The following is a 12499-nucleotide window of genomic DNA, read 5'->3' on the forward strand; positions in this document are numbered from 1 at the left end:
TATATTTCATTGTTGGGAGAGAAGCTTGTTACTATTGGGCTTTGGGCATGTTGGTTCGGGGGGCGAGTGAGTTGGGAGGGATAGAGGATGGTTGTTTTTGAGGCGGTATTGGAGGGGGACCCTAGTGGGGGCCACTCTGCTAGAGGTAAGGAGAGGGAATGGCGAACGAGAGTTTGGGAAGTTTGCTCCAGACTCCAACCAACTTTTGGTGGGGGGGAGAAAAATTTCCCTCCATCACTTTACTCCTCCAATTATTTTGATTCTGTGCCTTCTAGTTGCTCATCTTCACGAGTGTTTTTTTTGGACAAAGTAATTTAGAAAATACACAACCCTGTTTTCATCCTCTTATGTTTGTTTACAACTTTCAAGGTCCTACTCTCTTCACATTTAAAGTTGTGCTTATTAATTTTTCAAATATAAAGAATTTTTAAACACACAGTACACCATCATAGATTAATTTATCATGTGATTAATTAGGCAGGACTCGTTTAGCTGTTAATTGCATTTAAAGAATGACCTGGAGCCTTTATGGTCACTTGAAAGGAGGTTTGTTACAAATTTAGTGATGCTCAACCTTGATAGTCTATAGCATTTGCATCTCTTGACCCATTTTTGGCTCTGCAGTTATGAAGGGAACAAATGCATGTTTGGGAGATGAATTTGTTTTTCCAAATTGTCATTGGGAAAGAAATATTTTCTTTTTGAATCGCGAAGTGTTCCAATTGGGGAATTTTTTTTTAAATACACCAGGGGCGAAATTCTCCGTTATCGGCAGAAAGTCCGCCGATCGGCGCAAATCCCACTTGCGTCACGTCATAAAAATGGGTCGATAGTCTCCGGCCCGAAATGGGCTAGCAACAACGTAACGGGATCCGCGCTTGCGCAGTGGTTCACGCCGTGCAGCGTCATACGCCCATCTAGTCAGTGAAGCGGGCGTCTATCAGTCTGTCCCGTGCCCGCTGGGCCAGCCGGTAACGGTGGACAGCCACCCGCCTGTGTCTATCCCGTCTGCCCTGACCATTGCCCCCATCCCCCTCATCTGGGGAGGACTGTGCCTCTTCCTGCTGCTCCTCCACTCCGCCCTCCTCTGCCTGCGGCACATCGCCCCTCTGCTGGGCTATGTTGTGCAGGACGCAGCACACCACAATGATGCGGCCGACCCTATCTGACCGATACTGGAGGGCGCCCCCAGAGAGGTCCAGGCACCTGAAACGCATCTTCAGCACGCCAAAGCACCCCTCGATCACTCCCCTTGTCGCTACATGGGCATCATTGTAGAGGTTCTCCGCCTCATTGCGTGGCCTCCGCATAGGCGTCATCAGCCACGATCGCAATGGGTAGCCCCTGTCGCCCAGCAACCAGCCCCTCAGCCGGGGATGGCGTCCCTCGTACATGCCGGGGATGGATGACCGCGACAACACGAATGAGTCATGTACACTGCCTGGGTGACGGGCGCAGACGTGCAGGATCATCATGCGGTGATCGCAGACCACCAGTACGTTCATCGAATAGGTCCCCTTCCTATTAGTGAACACGGCCCTGTTATCTGCAGGTGGCCGCACGGCGACGTGCATCCCATTGATCGCGCCCAGGACCATGGGGAACCCGGCCACGGCAGAGAAGCCCACGGCCCGGGCATCTTGGCTGGCCCGGTCCACGGGGAAGCGGATGTAGCGGTGCGCCATGGCATAAAGGGCATCTGTCACTGCCCGGATGCACCGGTGCACCGATGTCTGCGATATGCCGGACAGGTCCCCACTCGGTGCCTGGAATGACCCCGTTGCATAAAAGTTCAGGGCCACCGTAACCTTGACGGACACGGGGAGAGGGTGTCCCCCGCCAGTGCCACGCGGTGACAGGTGTGCCAGCAGGTGGCAGATGTGTGCCACGGTTTCCCGGCTCATCCGGAGTCTCCTCCTGCATTCCCGGTCCGTGAGGTCCTGGTATGACTGCCGGGGCCGGTACACATGGGGCGCCCTCTGGTGCCTCCGTTGCCGTGGGGCCGCGACGTCCTCCTCCCCCTCCTCGTCCTGTCGGTCAGGTGTCCCTCCAGCCTGGGCGGCTGCCGCCTGCCCCTCTGCGGCAGCCTGCGCCGCCTCTCTGGCACGCTCCTCCTCCTCCTCCTCCTCCTCATCCAGGGCAACATAGACATGAGCGACTGCCACCACGGCGGCCAACATCGCTGGATGATCTGAAAACCTGACGGCCTGGTGGGGAGGGAGGGGAACGACGACATGTCATCATTGCCCATATCCCCTCCCCCCAGCCAGGTGGCATGGACCGCATGGGTCCAACTGTTGGAGGCTGGCACCTGGCCAGGTGGACCAACTCACTTGCCCTCCCATCAACCTCCTCGGCACGGACCCCCCCCCCCCCCCCCCCAACCTCCACCCCAGCACGGACCCCCCCCCCCAAACCCAACCTCCACCCTGGCACGGACACCCCCAACCTCCACCCCGGCACGGACCTCCACCCCGGCACGGACCCCCTCCCCAACCTCCACCCCGGCACGGACCCCCTCCACCCCGGCCGGACCCCCTCCCCAACCTCCACCCCGGCACAGACCCCCTCCCCAACCTCCACCCCGGCACGGACCCCCCCCCCCCCCCCAACCTCCACCCCAGCACGGACCCCCCCCCCCCCCAACCTCCACCCCGGCACGGACCCCCTCCCCAACCTCCACCCCGGCACGGACCCCCTCCCCAACCTCCACCCCGGCACGGACCCCCTTCCCAACCTCCACCCCAGCACGGACCCCCTCCCGGCACTCCCCCGGAGCCCAGCCTACTCTAACCACCCCCCCCCCCCCGCCGCGCGCACACACGCACAAGCCGAGACACACCTCTCCTCACGCAATCAGTCTGCGGCCACGCCATTTCCTGCCCAGAGCCAACCCCCCAGGCCGTCACTCACCTCCACGCTGGTCGGCGTGAGCCTGGAGCACCGGGTCACGCCGATGAAAAGGAGGTTTGATTCACGTCGACGTGAACGGTCATCACGTCGACGGGACTTCGGCCCATCCGGAAGGGAGAATATCGGCAGGCCGAAAATCGGCTGCCTTGCGCAGACCCGTGACATTCTCCGCGGCAGCGGCGACATTTACGCCCCGCCGACTTTTCTCCCTTCGGAGACTTCGGCGGGGGCGGGATTCACGGCGGCCAACGGGCATTCTCCGACCCTCTGGGGGGTCGGACAATGACGCCCCTGATCTGCCATATGAATGGTAACACCAAAGCTACTATGGCCATGGGGATAATCCTGCAGCTGTAGTTTAGATGGATTTTTAAAATATTGGTATGGAGGCTGAATAGTTGGTTGGCGAGGAGCTTTTTGCATTCAGTTGATGCCTGTGATTGATGTGGTAACATTTGGGAACAATACTTCATCAGAACTAAAGAACTGATTAACTTCATTTAGAAACAAAATGAACAGGAAGGAATGAGCACAGGACGCAAAATGATCTGTAAAAGAATTCCGGAGATGGTTAATTAGCGGATTTGACCGAAGTGCAGACTGTGAGAATAGCTGAGGTGGTGGGATGGGGGGAGGGAAGAAAAACTGTCAAATTAGAATATAATCCAGCAGTCTGAAGGAAAAATGCCAGCTGATTAAGAATGGTATAGATTACCCCACCAGCACTATAGTGGTCTCTGACCCAAGTGTCCATCCTTCTTCTCTCCTTTTCCACCCAGTCAGAATTGAATTTATCCATCGTGACATGCCAACATCCCCTATCATAAAGGTGAGCTAAAGTTAAATTTTGAAATTAATAAAGTCCGTTACTAAGGCCTGATTTTCCTTTTCCTCTTATCTTTAATTTTAATTAAAGTTGGGGATACTGGGAGCCATGCACATGTGACTTCAGTATGTGACTAGGATGGGCGGTACGGTAGCACCGTGGTTAGCACTGTTGCATCAGAGCGCCAGGGTCCCAGGTTTGATTCCCGGCTTGGGTCACTGTGCGGAGTCTGCACGTTCTCCCCATGTCTGCATGGATTTCCTCCAGGTGCTCCGGTTTTCTCCCACAAGTCCCGAAAGACGTGCTGTTAGGTGAACTGTGAATTCTCCCTCCGTGTACCCGAACAGACAGCAGAATATGGCGACTAGGGGCTTTTCACAGTAACTTCATTGAAGTGTTCGATGTAAGCCTACTTGTGACAATAAAGATTATAAGATAAGGAATCCTAAATTGTAATGAGAATATTTATTAAAAATTAACTCTGAATAATTTATTTCCACTTACAGAAGATACCTTGATCTGAAGATTCTCATTTTTTCTTGCAGGTCTTCCAGAACAATACTACAGTCTCACCTGGTTCCTTAGCCCAATCCTGGGATTGATCTTCACTCCTTTGATTGGGTCTGCAAGTGACCGCTGCACCTTGACCTGGGGCCGCCGGCGGCCTTTCATTCTGGCTCTTTGTGTTGGGGTTCTCTTTGGGGTTGCACTGTTCTTAAATGGCTCCCTTATTGGTAAGTATGGATTTTTTTCAGTTGATTCACTAGTTACAATGCAAGTAATATCTTTGTTCCACAGTATTTTAAATAATTTGGAAGTAACTTCAAATTATAACTCTATTTAGGAATTCCTAAATTTCATTCCTCAGAAGTAGTGTGACACTTGTTCATTGCGTATGTGTAGCTGAAAAATGTGAATTTCACAAGCTGTGTTTGTGAATGCAGTGTAGCTTAATGAGCAACAAAATATTGAAGTGCAGGATCTCAGTTGTGCACTTGTTGAATGTTTAGTTACTGAAGTGAGAACCTGGAACCTTTTTGCCAGGCAGCTTCAAGTGGGTTAAGACAATGGGAATCAATCTACAGTAAATATGGAGCAATCTCTGATTCTTATAAGCATAATTTAATTAATTTGAGTACTATGGTCTTGGCTTTTACGTAATTGGGTCAAATTTGGAAAATGAGGAAGTGCACCAAGATAGTCATATCACCCTTCAGGTAACAGTGGTTGTGTACTGAGGTTGAGTGGGGATAAAAAAGCCTCCTGAGATGGAAAATAATTACCTAACAAAAATCCAAGGAAGAATTGCACCTTGGTGTAGATACTCCAGAGAGACATCTGAGTCTTGGGGGTTGTAGTAAATAACAACTTAAAATAGATTTTCCAATATACTGAAAGCACATTTTTTGCCAGTTAGCCAGGGCAAGATAACATTAGAAAAGTTGCAAAATAGTTAGTTAAGGAGGCAAAGGAACGTGGCTATAGGTAATACGAGGTAGAACAAATTAGAAACCTCATCTATGCCTTTTAAAAAAGAAATTGAATAGAGAAGAAGAGCAAAGAGATCTAAAGACACAAGTGTGCAAATCATTAAAACCAGCATTGCCAATTGCCTTTAGCTTTGCATTGAGTTCTGGTCCCCATATTGTACAAAAGATATCGAAGCATTGGAGAAAGTGCAAAAAAGAATTTCCAGGATCATTACAGCCAAAGGAATGATTCAACACTTTGGGACATTTTATTTTAAATAGAAGATGAGGTTATCTGATAGATCTTTAATATTATGAATGGATCGGCAGAGTAAATGTGGGGAGAACATTTCCACTTTTTGTATTTTTCGGGATGTAGAAGCCGCTGGCTAGGCCAGCAATTGTTGCCCATCCCTAATTGCACTTCAGACCACCAATGTGAATTGCTGCAGTCCATCTTGTGCAAGTGCTCATGCAGTGCTGCTAGGAACATAGAACATAGCATTCAGCCCATCGAGTCTGCACAGGCCCATGGAAAGATTACCCTACATAAGCCCACATCTCCACCCTATCCCTGTAACCTGGTAACCCCATCTAACCTTTTTGGACACTAAGCGCAATTTAGCATGGCCAATCCACCACTGCACATCTTTGGACTGGGAGAAGAAACCGGAGCAGCGGGAGGAAACCCACGCAAACACTGGGCAAACGTGCAGACTCCACACACACACACAGTGACCCAAGCTGGGAATCGAGCCTGGACCCTGGAACTATGAAGCAACTGTGCTACCGTGCCGCCCAGGAAGGGAATTCCAGGATTTTGGTTCAGCAACAGGGAAACTTGCAGTTGGTGCATTTCCCATGCTTCTACTGTCCTTGTCCTTCTAAGTGGTAGAGTTCACAGGTTGGGAAGGAGTTTGATGAGTTGTTACAGCACACTATGTATATAGTATACACTGCTGCCACTGTATGGAGTTAGGTTGGAGGATGGGGTGCCGATCAAGCAAAGTGCTTTGTCCTGGATGGTGTCTACCTTTTAGTGTTGTTGCAGCTGCACTCATCCTGACGTGTACCTTGTGGATGGCGGGCAGATTTTGGGGGAGCTAGGAGGTGAGTTACTCTCTGCAGAATTCCCAGTCTTTGTCCTGCTCTTGTAGCACAGTGTTTATATGGCTGGTCAGTTTGTTAGTGGGGGAGTCAGCAATGATTTGAGATGGTTGGATGCTGCCTCGTCATTGCCCAGCACTCGGGTGACGTGATGTTACTGGGATGAGACACTTGGGAGTATAAACACCAGCAGACTAGTTGATCTGAATGGCCATTTCTAGTTGATCTGAATGACCATTTCTGTGCTCACCGTGCTATATAAAAACTGCAAGTATTTATGAAACCTGCCTCTTCAAAGATTTGCTGTACATGAGAAAATATGAATAAGAAACGGCCAGTCAAGATTTCAATAATTTGGCATATCTTCCCATACCTTGATTTCTTTGGTTATGTTAAATCATTTCAAAAAATTTTGATCTGGCTGTTTGTTCATCAGGGACCCCGATTCCTGGGCCTTCCACCTGCCTTAGCTATCTGAGGCAGTTTTTCCTATGGTTGTCAAGGACCTGAGTAAAGGTCAACAGCAACAGATCATAACCCAAATAAGTAGCACTTGATCAATATTCTAATTGTTAAATGACTATGAAATGTAATACGAACACAACTTGTATATGCACAGCAGGTCAGTCAGCAAATTGTCATCAATATGTAGAAAACGATACGTAAATCAATATTATCTCTAACTGTTGAATTGCTTGTTTTCGCTGTTTAAGAATTAGACTTCGATACAATGTGGCAGTCTTTATGCACTGATTACCACTAATGAGCAGTTTATCAATAAGCAAATAAAATCTTACTACAATAATAAATCTTGCATTGCACAAAGTGAAAGCATCTTGAATCACCTGTGTAACCCTCCACCATAATATATTTATAGGCTTATTAAGAAATATTAAGACTAAATCATGGTCAACTTCATTTAGTTGGCAGAAAATGCTTTTTTCTGATCAGGTATTGATAAATGCATGGAATTCATTCAAATTTTGGAATATCAATACACAAACCAGTTGGTTCAATGGGTAACCATACTCTGGGAATTTGAATAGCATAAATTCGGTCTAGACAGTACTGACACTATTTTTTTTTTCATAAATGTTTCTTTTATTAGGTTTTTGAATCAAGTATATTTACCGTTATGTACATAAAATAGAATACATATATAATCGCTTGCTTCTCCTGGACGGTTTTCACTGCCGTTGTCGTCTCGCGATCACCTCCGCTTCAGCCATTCGTCACGTCTTTCGCCTGGATTTTCCTTGTTCTCTGCTCCTGTAAATGCCAAGTCTGTTGTTTCCCCTGCCCTCCTTCCGGCTGTCATTCCCTTGCCTCCCTCCCCCCCGCCCCCCCCCCCCAACTCACAGGTTTCCCCCCTATTGTTCCCTGTCTCCTCCCTCTTCCCCCTCCCCTTCTCATGTGGTTCGCCTTTCTTTTCTCTTGGGGTTAGCTGCTATCCCCTCCCCGGTCTATCCCTCCTTCCCACGCCTCAGCTACTTTCCCCTGATTTTTGGCTACCTGGCTATTCTTATACACAAACAGGTCCTGGAAAAATTGGGTGAATGGCTCCCACGTTCTGTGGAAGCCGTCGTCTGACCCTCGGATGGCGAATTTGATTTTTTTCCATTTGGAGAGATTCTGAGAGGTCGGATAGCCAGTCTGCAGCTTTGGGTGGTGCTGCTGACCGCCAGCCGAACAGGATTCTATGGCGGGCGATCAAGGAGGCAAAGGCAAGGGCATCTTTCCTCCTCCCCAGGAGTAGATCTGGCTGGTCTGATACCCCGAAGACCGCCACTTTCGGGCATGGCTCCACCCTCATCCCCACCACTTTGGACATTGCCTCGAAGAAGGCTGTCCAGTATCCCGCAAGTCTGGGGCAAGACCAGAACATGTGGGCGTGGTTGGCCGGGCCTCCTTGGCACCATTCACATCTATCCTCTCCACTGGGAAGAACCTACTCATACGAGTTCTTGTTAAGTGGGCTCTTATGTCCCACTTTTAGTTGCGTCAGGCTGAGCCTTGCGCACGTGGAGGTGGCGTTGACCCTGTGCAGTGCTTCGCTCCAGAGTCCCCACCCTATTTCAATCCCCAGTTCCTCCTCCCATTTCTTTCTTGTTGCATCCAGTACAGTATCGGTCCTTTCTACCAGTCGGTCATACGTGCCGCTAAAGTTCCCTTTTATCTAGGATGCTTGCATCCAGTAACTCCAGTAATGTCTGTCGTGGCAGTTGTGGATACGTCCCTGTCTCCTTTTCATAGGAAGTTTTTGAGTTGCAGGTACCTTAGCTCGTTCTCCCTGACTAGCTGGATTTTTCTTTGTCAGTGTCCCTCCGTCCTGTCCCCACTTTTTAAAGGTGGCGTCAGTCAGCGTTGGTGCAAACCTATGGTTGTTGCAGATGGGAGCTTTGTCCGACATTTTGGTCAGGCCAAATTACTGCCGTAGTTGGTTCCAGGGCTGGAGGGAGGCTATCGCCACCGGGCTGCTGGAGTGATTTTGGGTGGGGATGAGAGTCCCACCGTGGCGAGGGCCCGGAGGGAGGTCCCCTTGTAGGAGGCCTCTTCCGCGCGCACCCACTTGGCTTCTGGCTCCTTGATCTATCCCCTTATTCGCTCCGGTTTGGGAGGGCTTACCCCCCCCCCCCCCCCCCCCCCCCCCCCCGGATTTTGTTTTTTGTCGGACCTTCTTTGAGATCCTAGCATTCTTTTCTTTCCCTCCCCCCGCCCCCCCCCCCCCCCAATACGAACGCCAGAATTCGTTTGTCTAGTGTTTTGAAAAGGCCTTGGGGATGTAGATCGGGATGGATCTATGTAGGAAGAGGTACCTGGGCAGCACGTTCATTTTGATCGTTTGGACTCTCCCCGTGAGGGAGAGCGGGAGTGTGTTCCATCTTTGCCGGTCTTTTTTTACTTCCTCTTATCAGACTGGTAGGGTTCCATTTGTGGATCTCTTTCCAGTCATGGGCTATTTGGATCCCCAGGTAGCGGAATTTGTGTCGGGCTTGTTTACACGGCAGTCCTGTTAGTGCTGCCCCCCTCCTTGTGGGTGTACTGGGAAGATCTCATGTTGCATTTGTAGCCCAAGAAGGCGCCAAACTCTTTCAGGAGCACGATGATTACTGACACTATTCTTAACTATGGTTAAGAATTGTAAGTCCGAGATTGATGACTCTTGATTGAGAAATTCCATGAATTTTGCCACCGTTCTTATTCAGAGATTAGAAATAGATCAAAACTTCTGTCTTTTTATGCCCTCACCATTCCTCCACCGAATGAAGGCACGTCTTTTCCCTCCATAGCTACTTGCGCCTTAACTCAATCCCAATTTTGGTTCCCTGCTCACACCCGTTGTATATCTTTCATTTAAAATTTTTATTTAATTTTTTGCTTCAAATTGGAAGCAATGGCCAACCTGGAAAAACCTATTCATATTGCCAAAATGTTTTTGAAGCCCCAAGCAACTATTCCCATAGCAACTGATTCCTGAGATGTGGGCATTGCTGACTAGGCCAACATTTATTGCCCAACCCTAATTGCTCTCAAAGACAATGGTGGGCCACCTTGACCACTGCAGTCCCGAATAGATAGTGTAATGGAACCACTCAAAACATTAAATTTCCACAGAAAGGAAATGAGTTGAAGTGTTTACATGCTCATTTCTCACGAGTGGAAACAAGTTTACCGACACCACACAATGTTTTGTGGATAGCTTCATTTAAAAGTACACTTTGCTTCATTTGTTTGTTAATCTGATCAAGTTAGTTTTCAGTTTGATTCATTCACTGGCTTTGGGAATTCCATAAATCCAACCTCTTTCACATGAGAAAAATGGTAGGAAGCAATTCATAGGAAATGTTTCCTGTTGTTTTCCTTTTTAATAAAAGAATTCTCAAGCAGTTGTCAGAGGAGTACAAGTCCACATCCTTTATTATTGGAACACGTTACTCAAAGCGGATCCAAATCTTTACACTGCCTCCTGTTTTGGTCTTCAGAAAACCATTTCTTTTACAAGTAAACACATTTTCACATGTGCAAGAATACTTAACAGAACAACCATTTTTCATGCAGCAGTGGCACTAATAAGATGAAGTGTACATGAAGCCGACATTTACATTGTGTCATTTTTGCTTTAGAAGCAATCAATTTTTCACACATCATTAGATGTACTCAACTAACAGGATGCAGTGGGATTCCCCCAGGAGTCATTATTAGAGCCATTGTTTTTCCTTGATAAGTGACCTTAACTTTGATATAGGGAATACAATTTTGAATGACACAAAAATTAGCAGAAGAAGATGCATATAGGCTGGTGAAAGGGGTAGACATATGGAAGATGCAGTTTAATACAGATAAGGGTAAGTGATGCAATTCAGGATAAAGAAGATGGTGAAATAGTATATATCTAAATGATGTTATTTTAAGGATGGGTACAACTCCAAGGGACCTAGTGGCACATATTTGGAAATCTTTCAAGGAGGCAGGGCAAAAACAACTGATGGCTACGACTGACCACCCACAATATACAAGCAAGTTCAAAAAACATCATACCCCATTGGGTTCAATTTGACACTCAAAATTATGGCCAATACTTGGGAATTCTGCAGATGGCAGAAGGACATAGATTATTTGAAAACTTTTAGGATAGACTAAACTAGACTAAAATGAAGATTTAGGCTTTTATTTTGTATTATATCTTTCCAATCCTTGATGTTTCACAGCACTTCACATCTAGTGAATTGATTTTTGAAGTGTGGTCACTCGTCTTTTGGTACACAAGTGATGGTGAGTTTACAAGGTCCTAAGTGAGACGCCTAATTGAGTTAACCCACCTTTTTTCGTGGGGGGGGGGGGTTCTTCTGACTGAGAAGAGTGCACTTTCGAGGACTGAGTACCACCTTCCTTGGGACCAGCTTTTTATCTGTGCCAATGTCAGGGTGGGGAAAAAGCTGCTGAAGTCAGCTTGTGAATTGCTTGGTCCAGTCACATTTACCGTGATGTCTTCCAGGACTGTTACGAAGATTTTGTACTCTTCGGTATAAACAAAATTACAATTCAATTTGGATACCATGCAGGCGTAAAGAAAATAAGCCATCAAAACTAATGCTCTAACTTTACTGTTAAAAATGTTGCTTTTATACCTTAAGAAAAGTTATGCTACATTGAACCGTGACGTGTGTTTCATTTCTCTTTTTGATTTTCTCCCATCAGCCCCTCATATACTGAATATGGTTTAAAGTTTTATGCATTTTTGACACTACTTGTAAATGAAAGACTTGGTAAAATGGCTGTGTATAAATTTCCATATCAAATGAGAACTTACAGAATTTAAAACTGCTTAAAAGTGAGTTTGAAACGTAACAGAACATCACCACCTCAAATTTAATTGCACTTTCATTGCAGCAAGCGAAAAAAAACTAAAACATGCAAGATGGAATCAGAAGTTCCTGAATGAGAATGGAAGTTACAGAGAAAACCTAGTGAATGCATGAGATAATTTTGTAATTTGGGGCAGCACAGTGGTTAGCACTGTGGCTTCACAGTGCCAGGGTCCCAGGTTCGATTCCTGGCTGGGTCACTGTCTGTGCGGAGTCTGTACGTTCTCCGTGTCTGTGTGGGTTTCCTCCGGGTGCTCCGGTTTCCTCCCACAAGACCCGAAAAACATGCTTTTAAGTAATTTGGACATTCTGAATTCTCCCTCTGTACGCGACAGGCACTGGAGTGTGGCGACTAGGGGGGTTTCACAGTAACTTTCATTGCAGTGTTAAGGAAAGCCTACTTGTGACAATAATTATTATTAAAGTTGATTGACATTTGGTCAATTTTTTTGGAACCTAATAAACCAGATTTTCTGTGAGTTGTAAATAAACGTCACCTTTCCATTGATTTTCTAAAGTTTTTCACTGCAAAGTTACTGTCGGCACATCTCTACATGACATCTGAGGTTTGAGGAGCGCAGGAGCTGGTTAAGAAACTGGACAATCGGACTGAAGAATCATTAATCATCACAGGGCCTCAATTATAATGAATTCCATGTCAGATCAGGTACATAAAACAAAACCGAGAGGAAAGCAGGATTGAATCAAAAAGGACCATGAGACAATTTGTAATGAATTCTTTCAACTCCAAGATTAATTAAAGGCTGAAAGAATGAGACTTTACGTCAATTAAGTAACTTCTGTGCTCGAGAGATTGC

General features: G+C 47.1%; 1 protein-coding gene across 6 annotated transcripts in view; it reads left to right on the top strand.

The window, feature by feature from the left end:
• Window positions 1-12499, top strand: part of LOC140385788 (solute carrier family 45 member 4-like) — an 81791-nt gene that overhangs the window by 50557 nt on the left and 18735 nt on the right. For all 6 annotated transcript variants that reach the window (XM_072468308.1, XM_072468302.1, XM_072468305.1 and 3 more), the window contains exon 3: window positions 4285-4473. In XM_072468308.1, coding sequence (XP_072324409.1) covers window positions 4285-4473 — 189 coding nt within the window. The remainder of the gene's footprint in view (window positions 1-4284; window positions 4474-12499) is intronic.

Source organism: Scyliorhinus torazame, chromosome 11, assembly GCF_047496885.1.
Source record: "Scyliorhinus torazame isolate Kashiwa2021f chromosome 11, sScyTor2.1, whole genome shotgun sequence".
In the NCBI taxonomy this organism is placed as follows: Eukaryota; Metazoa; Chordata; class Chondrichthyes; order Carcharhiniformes; family Scyliorhinidae; genus Scyliorhinus; species Scyliorhinus torazame.